The sequence below is a fragment of the Symphodus melops genome, assembly GCF_947650265.1.
Source record: "Symphodus melops genome assembly, chromosome: 14".
Classification (NCBI taxonomy): domain Eukaryota; kingdom Metazoa; phylum Chordata; class Actinopteri; order Labriformes; family Labridae; genus Symphodus; species Symphodus melops.
The window spans coordinates 15129779-15149278 of NC_136704.1; the positions used below are offsets into that span (position 1 = coordinate 15129779).

The window sequence follows — 19500 nt, forward strand, 5'->3', positions numbered from 1 at the left end:
ACTTCCTCTCTCCCTTAAAGAGTAACTAAGGCTGCCATCTCTGTGTTCACAGTTTGATCCACTTTGTTTGGTAAATTCTATCTTCACTTGGTGTGGGAGAGATATTTAGCTTTTTGGAGGAGCACCATGATGAAAGGCATTTTGATCTAATCGCATAAAGCCTGACAGTGTGAGACCCAAACTGGTAGCTACCAAAACCAAACATCAACAAATATGCACTCCAAAGAAATATAAGACACTGTGAAGGATGATCACGCCGAAATGCCATGATGAGTAGTTGTTTCAGAGGGGATCTGGTAATGATTAAGGTAGTCCCCTCTCTAACTGGGCTAATTGGGGTTCAGAGGCGTCTAATGCATGATAGATGGAGAAAGAGAGGGTCCCGGTGGTGCGTGGATACTGCTGGCACGGGATCACAAGCATTAATAGAGCTGAACCTTTCACTCTGGGCTGAAAGACATCTGTTGCCAGCAGGTAACCTCGGCTTTGTCATTACCAGCTAGACCCACCGATGTTTTCCTGGCATGACAATTTAAAGCGATATATATGTTTGCTGGCTAATTCAAGCTGTCAACATCATCCCTGTTTGTAGGTGAAAAATGGGTGCACCACGCAGCGCACCAGATGGCAGAAATGGATCATCAATCTGAGACAGCAGACATGTGACGGATGGATTCTCCAGAGTAAACAGTTTCAAACTAAGAGCCACACTGAGAAGAAATTTGCTCACAAATGAGCACTTTTGTGAGGACATTATGCACTGAAAGGAATGCAAACACTGTCTTTGACTCTTCATGCTTTTGGATAAAGATTTACAGCCAAAATGCATGATCCCAATGATAATTAAATACAGTCCCATGACAGAGAAAATACTGAAGACCAAGCCTGGAATCTGCTATTCCTCGATAAACTTCAACAAGCAGGTGAGATGTACAGTAGGCTATTTAGCTACAATGTAAGTATATTTTTTTAATTATTTGCTTAAAACACTGTTACAGTTTTGGATGACTGTCTATTCTTTTGACACTGCAGACAAATGACTTTATTGAGTAAGCTCTTAAGCCATGCTCTGCCCTGCACCAAACAGCAGAAGGACAATGTTAGCATCTAGCTAGTGAACTGAAGAAGAAAAGTAGACACATTTAAAGAGAATGAGGGGTGTGTCCAGACATTTCTGATTGATTTGTCCTTATAGGGCACTGACTTAAGAAGGTGTGGCATTAAGTTTGTGTGCAGACACAAATAAATAATATTTATTTACCCCTTTCATCTTTACTTCTTATCTACCTTGACTACTTACAATACAGTACCATACCGATATTTTTGTGTATATTTTTAACATAACATAATTCTTCTTAGCCTAATTCTTTAAGGACTCAAAAAGAACATGCTTGTCCAAAGTCATGCAAATAATATGAACACTGATATACGCAAAATGCATATAACGGGTATATGCATTTTGGTATATATATATATATATATATACAGCATACTTCTTTGTGTATGTGCAATATTTGAATATCACATTGTTGCCAATAAATCTTTTTTTTGTACAAAATATTGATTTTGGTTTGATAAGAATAAGTCCTGTTTCTGACAAAGCAAATAGCTAATAAAAACAGAGCTACATGAGACTACGGACACATTCTCGAGGTAGCTTAGAATAGGACTGAATGAATCATATTGTTACATCCAGATGTGTTAAGTAGTAACACTTTGCAAGGATTTCTTCATATCTGTTTAAAATGTGATAATATGGCAAAGTTGTGTTCCCAGCTTGTTACTATGGTGCTATAAAAACTGTCATCAAAAATCACTGTGTATTTAGGGGGGAATTTACCATTTGGCTTTTTGCTAACAGGAGGTTGAGAAGATTGATGACTCTTTCAGGTCTGAAGGCCATGAGGTAGGTGCCTGTTAGCTGAGTTTAGTGCAAACTGAAAAATTATGGCAACAGCTAGCAAGCCCACAATTTTCCTTCATCAGCAACTCCTAAAATAGCTTATAAACCCATTCAGGCAAATGTGCTTACTTTATATAGAGAGTAGAAAGACTATAAAACCTGCAGAGATGCTATGTGAGATCCTTCTGGGGCTCATGGGCAAGTATTTGTTAGGTGTTTCTCATTTCATTAGCCCTGCTACAACCTTTTCAAGCCACAACTTGTCATGACTCTTTTGTTACTCAAACGACTCAAAATAAAACTTGTTAATTTAAGAAAAAGCTTAATGGACTACTTGTAGCACATCCTTACATGGGCCAGGATAGCTGTGTTCACATATCTTGCTCTTGTGCTAATGTCAGCTACGTGTATGCTAGCATTAGTTAAATGTTTGATGTAGCCTATAAGTATAATTTGAGCCTTGGAATTAAATCTTTTAGCGTAATTCCTATTATATTGAAATAAAATGCTCTCTTTTATCCCTTTTTCTCATTGCACCTTGTTTAAATCAAACTGCCAAATGAACCCAAGACTGTGTTTGATGTAGTATTACGCTGTTGACAAAGACACAGGAAAATAGGCAAATGGGCGATGGTCCAAAATGTTGCCTGAGGCCCAGATTATAGTACACCAGGCAAACCTGTGTTATCACATTTCATGCTGATTCATTGTTAATGACTTAAACTGACAGGATAACAAATGATGCAATTTCTTTCTCTGATATTTTCACGAAAATCATTTCAATGTTTGCTGAAGCAGCAACCGATTTGACATATTGTGGACTGACAGGCTTACTTCAAAGACAAGAAAAGCACTCTGGGAAAGTAGGCAACATCCTGAGTATGAGTAGGTAAGTGAGCAGCACAATGTTTGCCTACAAACCCAAACCTGCTGAGACGCCGTGTCACTTCATGACAAGTTGCACTCTCTTAGCGAAGTTAAAGCCCTCCTGCTAAATTCGCAATAAAAGCTGTTTGAATTGCTGGGAATTTAAAAATATATATATAAAAAAAGTTACAGTGAAAGGCAGAGAGAGGTCCTTTTATGATGGAGGCAACTCCCTATGACATGTGACCACCAGTGTGTGTGCCATGAATAAATCATCCGGAACCCAGGCAGAGGGAGTAAACAGTTGCGTCTTCACCTCAGATGCCTGGAGAGGCCTGTCAGACACAGCAGTTAACAAAGCCTTCCTCCTCATCATCATGCAGGACCATGTTGCAGTAGATCCAGTCCAAAGTCCAAAACCTGACATGATTATCTCCCCCCCTCCCCCTAAGTGAGCAAGATCTCTGTTTCTCCAGAGTCGACTTAAAGAGAAGTTGAAGCGAGAATGGTTGCAAGGCTTCTAATCTTTCCCCAGAGTCTCCGCTTCACTCGGTTGTATTTAAAGATCGCCTGGATTGTCTTTGTAAATTAGGCAACCAGAGCTCTGGGATTAGCTGCCAATTTGTACTCCACAGTGGAAAGAAAGTCTTTGAGACCTCCATGATTTCATCTATTAACACAACTTCAAGCATGATCAGGCTCATGTCGAGTGTGTCGCTAGCTCCGAGCTATAGCATGACTCAGACTCTCTGCAAGGAACAATTGACAGCAAGAAAGCCATTCATAAAAGAACATCCAAGTTTTTTTTTTTTTTTAGAATATAGTTTATTTATAATTTATTATTGGCAGATACAAAAAAACTCTTGAACTGTATCCAAAGTGTGCAATAAAATCACTTGATTTTTTTTCCAAAAAGAAAAATACAAAAAGACCATCTACTTTGGAAAGTTGACAACCAAATGTAAACTGGAGTGAACCGGTTATTCTACAGAGGGTTTACTAATAGCTACTAATGCTCTTTCAACCGACTACGGTTGTTAACAAATTGCAAATCTGCTTTGCTCTCCCAAGATGATAACCAAAGCCGTTATGTGTACATACATCTGCATTGGTGACATTCTATTTCCCCATTGTTAAATACAAGAAAGGCAATCATATCCATGAGCAGCACAAATGTGTAAAACACATCAAAATGAAATAAAAGACAGATTCAAAATTGTACCAAGATGTTCATGTGAGAGAGGGGAAACAAAGAGAGGGGGCGGGGCATTTCCAGACATAATGTAAACAATCACCTTCACTCACCGAGATGCACAAAAAAAAAAAAAAAAAGACCATGTTAGAGCTTGTTAAGTGCTTTACAGCTGTTAATGCAAAACGCTTCAGCAGTCCCAACAAGCCTCAACCTCTGGAATCAAACATTGAAGGCAATAATGCTATAGAATAAACTAAATAATGTATCTCAAAACATCACAGCAGCAACACCATATGCAACTGGTTGCTGCTCGTCAAATTAGGATGACAAATGGCAAACTAAAATGCAAATACAGTTGTATTAAATCAGACTATAATTTCACTTTCACATTTCAACTGAAAAACATACACACACACCCAAAAGTAAATTCATATCCACATTCTTGACATGATCTCATTCCTTGACAGCCGAGAGCATAAACAGAGGCTTTGATATTTGATGCTGGTGCCTTACCCTTTATATCCCACAGACATGACGAACAAAACCAGTTTATCCAAACAGCTGAATGAACACATAAGGACCAATGTGTGACTTCTATGTCTTTTTTTTTTTTTTTTTTTTAAAGGGCCATCTGAAGGACAACTCGAGGCTGGAGAAGATCCAAGCATGTCAAACTGAGAATATTCAAGTGCAAAAAGGTGTCAATGTTTTTTTTGTTTTTTTTTAAATAATTCTCATGCTTTCTGAAACTGTTCTTCAGGCAGATACAATGGAAACCTCAAACAAGCGTACATTCCTTTTTTGTACAGCCCCATTCCCCAGATGGCAAATGTCACAAAAAAAAAACTCACATCAGGATTTTAAAAGGAAAAAACACATCTCTTGAAAAAGAATGTCCAGCCAATGTTTTGTGACAGAATAAAAACAAAAAAACATCCCTCTACACAGCCAAACACACACAACCTAGATCCTTCATTCCTATACAACTCAAAGCTTTTAAATGCTAAGTCTTTAAACATGCAACACCGTTCAAAGGTTCCTATCTAATTTTTCGCTGTGCTAGATTCACGGTAACTTCCTCAGACGCAGACGCATCCTGCTCACTAAAACTACAACTATTTGCTAACAACCTACCAAACTTGTCTGAGAGCCCATTTTTCAAATAGTTTTAAGGACACTGATGTCAAAAACGATGCTCATTCATAAGGTGAAAAACACAATTCCCTGTCATTGTATCCATATAAAGCACTTGCGTAGCATACTGTGTGCTCTTCCCTTTACTCTGGCACATACAGCCATGTCGAGACAATCTGAGGGGTAGTGCAGCTCTGTGGGGACAATGTGATAAGCAATGGTTAAAAAAAACAAACTATGCTTTTACGTTCCTAAAACTGTCCTTGAAACCTATAAGAGAAAAATGGTGCAGCCGTGCAGCAGCTGTGATGGAACTTTTTGTCATTTCCTGAAACCCTGGCGTCACTCCAAGATGGCAAAGACGACTTAACTCGCGCTCTCCCCCCGAGTCCTTTCACCAAAGCTCACACCATTTTCGATCTGGCTTCAGCTCACTGCTGGCATTAATAGACTCAACATCGGCCATTTTTACATACATTAAATAGGAATCAATTGAATTGAGTTTGTTTTTTTAATGCTAATTTTCTTTTCTAATAAAATGCCTAAGGTAAATGCAATTGTGCATTAAACAGCCTTTTGCTCAGTTGCGCTTTAACAGCCAAAATCGTTCAATCATTTTTACACAGACGTCGTCTCTCATCAAGAGTAACTCTACAGTGCCTTTAAATGACAGTCTTAAAGCCTTTACTACATGCAGATACAAGCATTACAGATAGTGACACGCTGTTAGGCCTGAGCTGCAGTGCAGTTGTTTTTGTAACATTCCTAATGCAGACAGATTTAACATATTCCAAAGAGGTGTATACATCAATGTGATGCTGTTTCAACAAACAGCACATTCAAATCCAGCATTGTAAGTACCTATAGGCTTGCATGATATATAATGGCTACATGCAGCCACATAGTTGAAGGCTATTCTTCTAGCGCTGACCAAAAAGCGTCCAAACCATCTCACAAACTGCCACATTCTGAACATCTTTTGCAACAAAATGTTAGTAATGTTTTGGATTTAGAAAACCCTCAAAAACTCAAAAAGGGAATTTTATAACAAAATACAATTGAATGTTAAAATTACAACCAACCGGCCTGAGCATACCGAAGCACATACATATTTGTAGTGTTAGCTGGTTGATGCAAATCCTCCTTGAGGAAGAGCCGGTGTGCCAATTAGTGGGAAATCTTGTTAAGATGAAAAACACGGGATACCGATCACTACTTGTTATACGATGAAGTCTCGCCTTGCCACTTGACTAATTGCATAGTATACATTCAGAATTAAGTTCTCACTTGAATCTGATGGTTCTTAAAAAGATGGTTACGACGCACAAGTTGACAAGTACTGAGAGCAAAAGATGATCAAAATCGGTCAGTCTGCAGAAAGCTGGGAATCAGATACAAATACTTCATTGTGTCAATACTTTTCAAACCTTCAACCTCATATTTGAAATTTACAATTTAGTGGATAACAATTCCATGGAATTTCAAATTCATTTTTTTCCCCATATGAAATCCGCTCTTATTGCAGATCTGGATGTTTACATTTCACCATACATCACAAACCAATTTTAACTTCTGCACTTGATGTATGCAACTACGCAAACTTGGCTGTAAACCTCTGCTTTGTTTTTGCAGAAGCTATGTATTGGACAAGGTTTGAAGAAGTGGAGCCTACTGTAATCATCAAGCAAAACAAACAAACAAAAAAAAACAAACACCCAGAACAGTGGAATGGAGGACTGAACAGTGACAGAGTCACCTGGACACGAATCAAGAGCCACCGGAAGCTAACATCTCCAAACTGTGGTTATCTGTAAACCTTGTTTAAATCTCTGAACTGAACACAAAAGTGCAAATTGCTACCACTGCCTTATCTCTGGGTCCTCAGTAGTGCTTCTCCTGCAGATAATCTTTCATCTTGTTAGGCAAGGGCAGTTTCTGGATCAGGTCTATCCTTGTGTATTGTCTGATGACAAAGCGACAAAGGTACTGCAGGGAGCGCACTTGCATAAACCGAGACACTGGGTTGGTTAGTCTGACGGGATAAGTTGCAGACCCTGGTAACCGAGACCTGGAGTAGCAAAAAGCTCCATTCTCTGAGTCTTTGATAGAGTGTTCGATTAAGTCGACGATGGACGTGTGCCCCTCCACGTCGGGCTGCTCATAGAAGCTGAAGCGTCCGTTGGAGTGTTCAATGCGGGTGTGCAGGGTTTTGTTCTGCGACCTGAAACTCAGACTGAGCAGGTACCTGTCGTCTGAGCTGTCCCTCACGAGGAATGAGCCGTCCGCCAAGTTGACCAGCTTCTCCTCCGCCTCCCAGCGTGTGATGGGGCCCCAGTACCAGCCCTGCCTCGCCAGCTTCTTCAGCTCCTCCGTCAGACTGGTGACAACCATGGGCCCGCTGCTCTGGACAGAGTCGTACACCCGACTGACCCCAGGAGCTGAATGGGGGTCAAAGTTGAGGTGGTGTCTTACCCTCTCGGCGACCTGGCTGTCTGAAGAGCTGAACCCTGAAAAAGTCCTGGGAATCAGTAACGAATTACCGTTACTCGTTATGGGCGGCAGGAGAGGAGAGAGCGGAGGTGGAACCTCTACTCTCGAGCTTTGGAGCATCAGACCGGCGGAGCCGATGAGAAGACTATTAACTGAGGTTTCCATGAAGAGATCTGGAGGCAGCCCACTAACCAGTTCATGCTCCTCCTGTCCCTGGTCGGTGTGAAGGGACGCATTATCTGCTTCAGTACCCACCTCCATGGGAGAGGAGCTGTCCAAGCAGCAGGAGTGGGACCCTTCTGGATACATTCCCTCATCTAAAGGCATTGTGTACTGGATGTAGTCCTGGGGAGTCAACCCCAGCACGTCAGGCACATCATTTTCATTTATATTTAGGTGCAGCTCACCGTTTTGCGGCTGCTGGAGATTCTTTAAGGATTCTGCTTGGTCTTGAAAGAGCCCTTCCATCTGGAAATCATGAAATTCTTTCCGGACAACGTTTAAGTTGGGACTGGGGCTCGGGGAGTGAACCATGGCTTTAACTTTTACCTCCATCTTGATACACGCCTCATCAGAGTTAACTGGACGAAGAGGCCATGGCGAGGGGCTGTAATGGTGACCGCGCAGGGATGAAGATCTAAGGGGTCTCTGGGCTTTCACCTCATTGAAGCTGATGGGCACGGACGAGGACGAGAAGGTGTCATCGTCATCCGCTGAGCCGATGGCCGAAGAGCTGCCTTTCACTTTTGCCTTCTGCTTGGCAGACAGCCTCCTCTTGAGTGATCCCATCAGGCCCTCACTCTTTGAGCGCCCCTTATTCGGGCCCCCTTTGTCCTCCTCTCCACCGATGTCACAGCCTGAAAGCTCTTTGGTGTAGCAGCCCCCAAAAAGCGACTCGTCTTTCGAAAACTCAGTCGTCACCGAGGGCTGCTGGAGCATGACAAAGTCCCCCTCCTCTTTGCCCTTTATGCTGAGGGACTTGCGGATGGTCTTAAGGCTTATCTTCTTCATTCTGACAGGCCCTCCAAAACGGGGGCATGGGATGCCTTTCCAGGTATCCCGATGAAAGTACTATCCGCAGTGTCCTCCCATCAGGCCACACCAAACAAGTCATGCATACAGTGGAGCCATCATACCCTGTGGAGAGAGAAACAAATAAGATTAGAGATAATCCATTTATACCTGATAGCATTGGGTTATTTATAGGCAAATTATTGATGCAAAATGCAGAGTAACACACAGCACACACAAAAAGTATAATTTAACAGCAGAGCACATTGCAGCAAACTCGCCCAGACCCCAGCTAGTGAGACTGAATATAGACTCTGAAGTCACAATTACATTGCTATAAATTATTAATCAACATAATAAATTACGAGAAAAGACAGTCATAATTTCCTGAAGTATAATAATTCAAATGTCTTCTTTTCTTTGGTCAAAAGAAGAAAAAAAACATCAGCCCCCCCCCCCCCCCCCTTTTTTAATCAAAAAGGACTAAAAGCATTTATCGCTTATTGTAAAAACAATTATTCACGACACAACTGAGTGTTATGAGCTGAATTAAAGGTTTTAATGAGATGGCATCAACTATTATAAAATGCAAGGCCATCTAACATCAATCAAAAAGGTCCATAAGTCCTGTGTTTCACCTGCTGCATGAGGCCATCAATCCACAGGCGAGTCATATTTCCTTTGTCATGCACATGCACATTAATTTTTCCTTGAACCATTTCTAATGCGAGTTTAATACCGACCATGTTGTAGATGTATATAAATGAAGGGGTATAGTACCTATTCTCCCTACAGAGACGAGAACACTTCAGGCTGCCTTATGACTTCAAACCAGCATCTTAACGGGACACTATTCATTTAAAGTTCAATGTGCGACCTGCAGAGCCAAGTAACAGAAATCATAGTGTCTGTGTACCAATGTTCAGCAAACACACCTGCATAACATGATTGAACCAAACTAGTACCAACAATTACCTTTTCATCAGTGATATGGTAGCTCTGGTAAAATACATGAGGCAGTATCTAGAGCCATGTGTCACTTAAAGCTCCTAAAGAAAGCGGCATGTTAATCAAGATAGCTGCATTGTGATTACTCACCATTATGTGCAGGAAAATGGTGACTCGGTTGGATGGGTCAAGTTCCACTTCCAACACTTTTCATTTGATGCTGAGAAAGAAAAAAGAAAAAAAGAAAAAAAAAAAAAAAAGGACACAGCAAGCTCGTTTAAAGAGTTCAAAACTTTACTGAAACACGTGACAATACCTCCCAACTACACCTTTATTAACCCTTAAAAACAAAACAGTGTGTATAAATAATGCCAACGTTAGCATGTCTTGACCTAGCAAGGCCTACGGACACAACGGCATGCATTTAGCTTAGCATCGCTTCTTACGTTAATGACTATTTAATTTACTCCAACTACAGGTTTGACATATAAAAATAAAAACCATAATATGCAGTTTAAGTCTTATGTTTATCAACTGGCCACTTCAGCAGTTATTGGCTTGCTTGAATGTTAACACCACATAGCTAATAACCATGTTAGTATGTTAGCATACCTACTTTCAAAGTCAAAATATAATGTTTTAACCTTTTTTAAAAGCACTGCAGCTTAATACTGCCTCTTACCCGGTCACTTCTTCTTGTCTTTCAGGATGATATAACCCACAGATGTTGGCATTTGTCTTGTAGCAAACCTTCATGTAAGTGCTCGCTCCTCTACGATTGTTAGCTCCAGCTATGTTAGCTTACTACCTACAGCCAGTCAGCTAGCTTTGTTAACGTTTTCTGTCCAAAAACATTGCAAATTACCTTCCCTTTCGTCAGCTTCCGTGCCCAGATAAAAGCACAAAGGGCCTCTTACTGTGGATCTGACTCTTCTCTAAATGTGCGGGTTTATGTTGCCGACTAGAATGACACAATAAGGTGACATCTTTCTGCCCCAGGTTGGCTAACACTTTGTAGCCTCACGGCCTCTTTTCTTTCTTCCTTTGTTGCCTGTTGAATTGTGGGAGCAGATTCAGATGCAGCGAATCAGACGCACACATCATCAGCTACGGCATGTTTGTACATCCCAGTGGCAAAGGCAGCCAAATCACAAGAGAAATCCTGTACACATTTGCACTCAAACAATTAAAAAAGAAAAGAAAAAACATTTCCTCAGACATCTGAATTAATGGAAGCATGTTATTTTGTTGTGGGAAAATATTGGCTACCTGCAGTTAAAATGAAGGATTTGTATCCAGATCATCTAATATTTACCTAAACTAATCCACCACTAAATGCTTTTAAGATAGAGAGAAAGAAAAACATTTTGACCATATTTCCTGAGACGTGGTGAGTTGCCAAACAAAAAAGGATGTGGTTTTGTGCAGAGGTTGGGCGGCTTTCATACATGTTGAAAGAGGTTTCTAAATACCCAACACCAACTAAGGGAGCTTCTGCATTAAAAATACTTTTTTTTTTTTTCAATCTGAAGAAAAATAAATAAACTCAAAACCAATCGCTAACTTAAAAATGAAAAATACATGGGCTTTTTATCGATTAAAAAACTGTACTTTACTTGTTACAGAACAGAACACAAGATTGTAAAAAAATAAAAAAAAGATAAAAAAATAAATTGCCTAACAGGAAAAAAACAGGGAGTTGTTGTTTTGCGGAAAGTTGCATATTCACTGATAGGGTACATAAAAGCAATAAGAACATAACCCATCACAGATGACATGCAATTTGAACAAATGTGTGAAGATAACTTTGTTGAGTTGATCTACTGTTACATATAGTGTTAAAATGCATGATCCAAGTTATTTGGTCGTTTAATAAGAAGTAGCATGGAGATCTAGTGAGACACTTGTGGCATTGCTGAAGGATTGATTCATACTCCCAACTGTGTTCAATTTATGGATTTCAATCTTTTATTCTTAACGTCATTCTGAAAAGATTGTACATAAATGTGCCTCTGAAACTACAGATTTAAAATAATTAATCTGTTTTGTTTACCCATAATTTGTATTCCTAAAGGCATTACAGTTTAATGACAGAATTTAACTTTCCTCAAGTGCAATGGTCAGGTTTCTACGAACATCAGATGACTGTAGAAACATTAACTGATGAGCCTCCCTTAAATGTTGCTTGGCCTTTAAGCAGTAAAGTGTTTCGCATTTGTATTCCAAAGACATCAAGTTAGCTCTCCAAGTATTTTCATGCATTTGATACAACAACTTAAACTCACACCCTAAAATGATACATTGGTTGCCTAATTAGTGTCAGTATTGTTTTAAAGAAGATTGTGTTTACCACTGCCAGGCTAATTTGGTCCATATAACGAACATTACATTGTGTTTTCCACGCTGTCAAGTCCTTCGCCAACCTGCTTAGGGCAACTGCATGCAGACAGGCTCTTGCAAAGACTCTAATTACCCGGCCCTATTAGGGTTGATCAGGCTGCCTTAGTTTGATGTGTTGGCACAGGAGGGGAGGGCTGTTAGAAAGGGGCAGCTCTAAGATATAGCACCAAGGACACTGGGAAGCAAGGTTGCCATGTTCTTCTTCAAGCTAATTTAGACCTGACAAACAAACTTTAGTGCGGTTGATATTTGCTGCCAGACAGCAAAAACAAGATTTCAGTTGTGGTTATAAAGTAGTCTGTTGTGTTATGACAGGATAAACAAATTAAACAGCTACTAATGGACGCTGTTAAAACTTTCTATAAGCACAGTTTCATATAGTTTGATATGAATGAGCTATCTGCATGGTGTTTCTAAAACCAAAGCGCAAAACTTTTAAAAGACCCCTCGAAATCAATAGTTCCAAAATAGTTTAATTATAAGCACAGCTGAAAACTTTGAATCTCAAGACAGGATGGGATATTGCGCACACAGAGTGGGCCAAACTGTTTAATGAGATACCTCTACATGTGGGAAAGCTCCTTTTGTTTCATCTCAATTTCAAATGAATGCTGCATCAGCCATAAATTATTTGGACACTATGCCTGCAATTTCTTCCATTTGGCATGGTCCTTCCTTAGCCTGGACAATGCTTCTCCATCTCCTTCAGCTGTACAAAATTGAAGCCAAAATACCCCTCTAACGGGTGCTGTCATCTTTCACTTATGATGTCATTTGGAGCCAGAGTCTGTGCAGTAGGGTTTGGCTGTGTCACCCTTTCAGCTAACCAAATAAACATGAAGCGCCACAGACAGTTTTTATTTATTTATTTTTTGTACTGGCTGCGCCCACAACCTCAGTTTTCATCTCCTATTGTTGCTGGGTTACAAGAGTTAACTTCTACTTCCCTCTGTAATGACTGTTAGTTGTAGTACGATGTAAATAAATCCTGCTGTCCCATCACAAGCAGCTTTTTTACCCTCAAAAAGACGAGTCAGAATAGGGTCTCCTCAGCCTTTGTTGTTGACAAAGATGAAGTCAGAAGTCCTGTCCCTTTATGATTTGATTGGTTGATAAGGCAGAAGTGACTTTGACGTGCTATGTGCTCTTCCAAAAGTTTAACCGTTTTCAACTGAGAGCACTGCAAGCTTATGCTGAGGGCATTAAAACACATTGAACTATATTGGATTTGTAATGCAAATGGGCGTGGCCAGCACAAAAACAGGCTCTTAAATTAACAATAAAACAGCAAAGATTGCTCAGGTTGTCACAGTCGACAGCAGAACAGATCCTTGTGTTGCTATAAAGCGTGTCTTGTCAACAGACTTGCTAATCATATTCTGGTGTGTCTCTCCTAATGTATATCGTAACTAGTGACATTAAGCTTCATATGAATGGTTCATTCTAGTACAGGCTTACCCTACAGTAAATTCAATGGTAACACAAAGGAGCCAAATGTGAACTCGTAGCCAAACAACTGAACTGTCTAATAAATCTATTAACACAAAGGTTCCCACCCTCACGGTTCAGATTATGACTTTGTTATCACGATAGTTTGCGATTGCAGTTTTGTACCCTGGGTGGCCACTCAGATTTTTGGGGTCCCAAGCATTCTCAGGCCACCCACTTTAGATTTCCCCACTTAATTTGGGTACGTGTGCTCCCTCTACCTCACTTTTTTGTGTTATTTTGACTAAATTTAAAAACCAACAAGAGACACATTTCTGAGTCAGATCATCTCTTTGCCTTTCAGCCTCTTATATAACACATCTTCAAACATGGGGCTTAATTACTGTTACCAGCTGCCCACACATAATGTACTATGACTAAGCTACAGTATAAAGACTGGAGCTCAGTACGAATGGATGCCTGCTTAAAACAATTAATTAATTGCCTATGCTTATGTATCAGTCAACACTATTTTTGAATTCACGTCAATTCATTCTTGAGTATCCCCTTCCATTTTGTTGTTACCATATGAGGTTCTGTGTTTTGAACCTCTACAATAACTTTATGACTAAGGAGCTTAACTAATCTTGTTTTTGGCTTGAGGGCAAAAGGAAGTGTCTTTTTTGGTGATCGCTTTACACTGCAAGTGATTCGGTTAACTCCAGCTTACATGTCCTTTCACAGCCACTTATGAAGTCCTTAAATATGCCGAATGAAAAAATGACAGAAAAGGAGGTTAGAATTGTGAAAGGGTGATGTATTTTCCCTGTATTGTTTTGGAGAGCAGAAGAGTCCTTTAAATGTCCCTCAAAAATAATATATTGCAGTTTGAGTGCTTCATTTTCAAAGGACACTTTTTTTCACTAGTTAGCAGTTCAATATATTTTTTCCTCAGTTTTTGTTGTCCTTATCTACATCTCCCTCCTGCTCTTTTCTTTATTGTGCAATTAAAGCAGATCCTCATTATAATTATGACTGAACATTTTAACCTACCTTTTTTTTAGTTTTTGAAAATGGAGTGCTGGATTTTGAGATATCATCAAGGACAGGGTCAAAAAAATTGATAAAAAATGCCGTGGAGGTCCTTTAAAAATAATAATCAGGGTCTTGGATACAGAGTAAATCTGGCTTCAATTTCATTTGGCATGATTTCAACTCTGAGATCAGGCGTACATTAACTATCAGCCTGAGGTGATTTCTGATATATGACTAATTCAACCTGATATAAAATAAATGGCAGATTTTACATATGATTTGAAATGTAAAACAATCCTTTAATAAGAGAAGACATGCAATTAAAAAGGGAATAAAAAAATGTGTGGGAATGGAGCTACAAAGATGTTTACAGGGAATATTAATAAATGGATAATTGAAATCTGCAGGACATCTGGAAATACATGGGAGAAAAATATAGTCTTCCTCATGTGTGATGGTCACAGATCCAGGTATGGATGACATACACCTTAGCCCATGTTGCATTCATTGACAGGGAAGTTCTTTCAACAGCCATATGCTATAAAATGATCCCAGACACACAGCGGTTGTCAAACAGTGATGTTTTTACCTTTACTGCAGACTCAACAGCTCCTGAGAAGCTCTGGTCTGACCTCTGGCAAAAAAAAAATTCTCCACCAGGTAAAGAAAACCTCCTTGGCTGTTTGGATGTGAAATGTCTCACTGTTTTCATTGTACACCTGCAGAATGTCAACATTTATAAAAACTCAGGTTTATTGGAGCCTATGGGAAACTTTAGACAACAAATGTTCAAGCTTGTTTTCAATGTAGCTCAATGTGTGAAGCTTACCAGCAAATATTGTACATCTCAACAAAGGAGATGACAGTATCATACAATTCTATATTCAATGTATAGTGGTGCGCCCATAATATAATACAGCATTTTAGGTTTGATTCTTTGGTTCAAAGTTCAGTAAATGTGATATTAAAGTCTCTGGACAATAATCACAGATATGAGTTACTCTAGTCGACATTAAACTAAAGACTGAAATAAAAATGACTGAAGATGTAACAAGAGTATTCATTAGTGGTTCAGGAAGTACCTAGGAGTCTACATGTAGGGAAGTGAAACAGTGAAGCACATATTGTAATTTTTCTTCTATGCTCCTCAAAGTCTTCAAAGAATGTAGGTGACAGTTAAAAATACGGTGTGCTGCCAAATTAATTATAGGCTTACATTTCTCAAAAGCTGTGTGATTACATTATTATCATAACATGTTATCGTTTGCTAAGTTTGTTAATTATCACCCTGTCGGCTGATCATATCCACAGCATATCCTAAGTGTGAGGTTGGATGCAATTGGATTAACTCACGCATGGAATATGACAAGAATTTATGCTCGCACTTGTGTAAAGAGTCAACGCGCGTCACCTTTGATTTTTGAGAATGTCAGTGTTTGGCAGGATTAATTTGATGACAGGATAATAGGGGGTGCTGAAATGCTCAACACTCGTGCTGACTTCCTCTAGTATTGAAGAAATGCAAATGCCTTGAATGATAAGATAACGATAAGTAGGCCTAACATTGACTTTTATAGTATGTTATTGCATACGTGCCTTTACTAATACCTGTTTAACTTTGTATGCTGTTATGTCTGCTCAGTGCTGCTCCACGTCTGTCCTTCGAGTTCTACTTTTTATTTTTTAACCAAATGATGCCTCTTGTTTTCACTTGTGATGTCTGCTTAATTACTGCCATTTTATTTGTAGCCCTTTAATAACTAATAATAATAATTGTTTTGATTTGAGCCTTTTGTAAGATCTGGCCAAGGACAGCAGATAAAATTCAACTTTTGGCTAATTCTGGCCCATTTACTTTACATTTTTTTATTATTATTATTATTATTTTATATGCATTGTCCCTGTAAAATAAAATAAAATAAATAAGATTGGGAAATATCTTTGGGAGACAAGTATATGCCAATTCAAGAACATACAAAGTTTTGCATCTTGCACTTTCACAGATGGGTTATGCACCAGTATTTGTCAGTTAATGTAACTTGGGTATCCTTTAGTTATCTCTTTATAAGTAATTGTTAAAACAGTTTTGTCAAGGCTGTTTCTTTATAGGCTATTAAATGCAGCTGTATTTAGTCCTTTTGGCCTTTTATATACTGAAGGTTGATTCTGCTCGGTTTCTAAATATATATTATAGATTTATTTATAGTAAAAATGAAGTTCCTTAAGTTGCTTCTAATATTGTATGGGTCCACGTGTGTTTTGAAAAAAGTCCGTTTATTTACCTAGTTTGTCCTACACAGATTGTCGCCATGAACGCACCACCGTCCTCGACAGGAAGTGCAGTGACGCGGGCGGCGCGTTTGTTGAAAACAGACGCGGGCAGACGTTGTTGACAGCAGACGCAGAAGTGACAAAACCTCGCTCGTTTATGACACTTGTTATCTTTACACAACAAGAGAGGACAATACGCTGAGCATGGAGCTATCTCCTCTTATAAAGAAAATAGGTAGGCTAACTGAGCTAACGCAACGTAAGCTGACTTCAACTAATCTTAACAAAACTTGTCATCTGTCTAATTGTAGCCGCTTGCATGCTAACATTAGCCAACAATTTAAACTTTTCTTTGCAGGTGCAAAAAGCACCCTAAATGTTGTGAAAAGTGTTGATATACACATTAACATTGGCAAACTAAAAAGACTCTTCTTCCCAACGTTTGCTTGATGTGAGCAAAACTAAAACAACGCGTCGCCAACTCTGCTTAAATGTCTCTTATGAACTGACTACTGTGTTTTCTTTGCTGATCTCAGGCCACACTTTGGTGGAGATAAGAGTCCGAGCATTGAAGAACATCATATGTAAGCTGGATCATTCCCTGATAACAGTCTCCGACATTGTTCAAGAGAAGGAGCTCTTCGTGTATCTTCTCGAGTGGTTCAACTTCCCGGAGGTGCCGATGCAGGAGGAGGTCCTTGAATTGCTCTTAGCTTTATCAAAGGTGAGGTTCTTCTCTGCATAGGTAAGTACACACAGGGGGAGCATTGCAGGATCAAACCCACCTCAGATGTATAGTGTTTTAATATCTTACATCTAGTCGGATTCGTCTTGTATGTATATTTTTTCCCCTTTTCGTTTCACGACTATTTATTTGGTCATTTTGTATTCCAAGCATCCTTCTGCAGCGCAGATGCTCAGAGACGTTGGTGCAGTCGACTTCCTCACACAACTGTCTCCTAATGTGGAGCCCAGACTGCGAGCTGTCATTGATGGAACCCTGGACCAGCTGTTCCAGCTACCTGAGCTACTCCCTAGCCATACAACGGTCTATTCGCATGGACAGCGTACTGCAACTCCGACAGGTGTTGCGAGTTAAAGCCAAATAATTGTTTGTTTTGATTCTCTCTGTTGCAAATTACACAATGTGCTTTAAATTATGTAGTTGGGGTGAGATTGGGAAGGGGGGCAGGGGTGTTTTTATGTTTTTAATTTTACTTTTTTAAAAACTTTTTTTAACCTTTCAGACCTTATAAGAATTTGATTAAAACATTCACTATGTTGTCCAATGATTTAACAAATGTGTCGCCTCTGCCGCAGCACCTATAGTTGCTCCACCTGAGGAGCATTTCCCTAAAACTGGATTTTTCACAAAGAGCATGCCAAGCCTCGCAGATGTTCCCCCTCAAAGGATAGCAGGTACAATTCTTTTTCACACTTGATGATCCTCCCACCCCCCCTAATTAAAATGACTTGACTTACATGTCTCATCTCTCCGCGGTGTGCAGTGCACGAGACTGTGAGATGCCTGAAGTTTTCCGTGTTTCCCTGGTTGACGTTGACAAACACAGACAGACACATTCTTTCATCCAATGAAAGGTGAGCGTCATGAAAATGACTAATGCGTAGATTTTGAGAAAAAGTCGGGAGAAAAGAGACTGGTTGAATCTACTTGTGTACAGTGACGTCAACTATCGAGTTTTACTTTCATATTCTTCTTTGGGATTCTTTGGAAACAGCTCTCTTCGAAGCAGCGATCACAACTTGGTGCGGACCACATGTGAACTTCTCTGTGACGTCATAATGCAAGACTTCCCGGCTGAGATCTTCCTGCAAAGGCCCAGTATTGTTAAGGTATTATCACATACCTAGGGATGTAATTGTAATGCAGTTAAAAATGGATTCAAAGGTGTCAAGATTCACATCAGTAGTCTGAAAAATTAATCGCAGTAATGTCGTGAGCGTCATGCGGTTGGTTGTAACATGCTGGCGTTATCATTGCAGCTGGGTTTTGTAGTCCTGCTCACCGGCTGCAAGAGCCAAAGAGATTAGGAGGTGCATTAGTGTTTTCATGAAAGAATAAAAGGAATCTTTTTTTAGTCATGACTTGTCTTTGTCTCATTTTGTAAAATAAATCGTGAAAGAATCGTGAATCGTATCGTATCGTATCAGGAGTCGAGTGAATCATTCCATCCCCACACATAACCATGTTACTTTACTTTATTCTGGTTCTAGAAAAAAACTGCTTGCATGAGCCATGTCACAGTGGCTTTTCTGGGATGGTCACTCTTTGCTACTGTCAAAATAAAAGCATGCCAAAAAATGAACAAACCACCAATTTGAAATTCTATGTCCCTGAACTTGTAGGAGGTAGCCGCTCCCTCTGAGGGGCTTACTTCACTTCAGCAGTGAGGATAACGTTTGGTCATGATGTACCTCTTACACAGTTGGACTTTTCCTTTGTGGGATATTTTGTTCTCTTCTTGCTGATGCCTCCTCCAGGATGAGCGATTCAGTAAATGTGCTGAAGTTGTTTTAAGCCGCACTCATCCTGGTGTTGAAATCTCTTCTGTGCGATGTTGCAAATGAGAAGGTCAGCGTGTGCGTGTCATGTCTGTCTGAATTCCTACGGGGGGGGGGGGTCTGCAGCCCTCTTTATTTGTTTGTTTCATCGCTCTCTCTCCCCATCGCTGTAAAACAGTGGTCTGCACTTTTTTAGGAATCATTTAATTGACAGAGTGCATCTGTTAGTTAGGCTCGTCGTTTCATTGCCACAGACAGATCGCTCGAGGAAACATCATTTTGCCCCGATGAGCCA

At 39.8% G+C, this 19500-nt stretch overlaps 2 protein-coding genes and 1 long non-coding RNA gene across 7 annotated transcripts in view; 2 read left to right on the forward strand and 1 right to left on the reverse strand.

Moving 5' to 3' along the window:
- LOC306835223 overlaps nt 1–15053 on the forward strand; it is a 98740-nt gene extending 83687 nt beyond the window's left edge. Inside the window, exons 6-8 of one of the 3 annotated variants that reach the window (XR_013780593.1) lie at nt 593–923; nt 1862–1906; nt 2702–2774. This is a non-coding gene — a long non-coding RNA (uncharacterized lncRNA). Of the gene's footprint in view, nt 1–592; nt 924–1861; nt 1907–2701; nt 2775–4590; nt 4685–15011 lie in introns of those variants that run through there. The other 2 variants (XR_013780591.1, XR_013780592.1) reach the window with 2 other exon arrangements.
- socs6a (suppressor of cytokine signaling 6a) lies at nt 3571–10848 on the reverse strand. Of its 2 annotated transcripts, none has more exons than XM_079361652.1 (3): nt 10414–10848; nt 9699–9768; nt 3571–8726 (listed from the first exon to the last, which is right to left on the reverse strand). In XM_079361652.1, exon 3 carries the CDS (start codon nt 8598–8600, stop codon nt 6981–6983), a length of 1620 nt encoding a protein of 539 aa, XP_079217778.1. In that variant the 5' UTR covers nt 8601–8726; nt 9699–9768; nt 10414–10848; the 3' UTR covers nt 3571–6980. The 2 variants fall into 2 exon arrangements, with proteins under 2 accessions (XP_079217778.1, XP_079217777.1); XM_079361651.1 differs by having other exon boundaries at nt 10231–10848.
- Nucleotides 15054–16697: 1644 nt separating the features above from the next.
- Nucleotides 16698–19500, forward strand: part of rttn (rotatin) — a 29457-nt gene continuing 26654 nt past the window's right edge. For both annotated transcript variants that reach the window (XM_079361648.1, XM_079361649.1), the window contains exons 1-6: nt 16698–16917; nt 17219–17406; nt 17578–17767; nt 18003–18101; nt 18191–18281; nt 18422–18536. In XM_079361648.1, the coding sequence (XP_079217774.1) occupies nt 16887–16917; nt 17219–17406; nt 17578–17767; nt 18003–18101; nt 18191–18281; nt 18422–18536 (714 nt within the window). In that variant the 5' untranslated portion in view covers nt 16698–16886. The remainder of the gene's footprint in view (nt 16918–17218; nt 17407–17577; nt 17768–18002; nt 18102–18190; nt 18282–18421; nt 18537–19500) is intronic.

Bases quoted from the DNA above. Each gene is read 5' to 3' on its own strand.
- socs6a (XM_079361652.1), bottom strand. From the start codon at position 8,600: ATGAAGAAGATAAGCCTTAAGACCATCCGCAAGTCCCTCAGCATAAAG.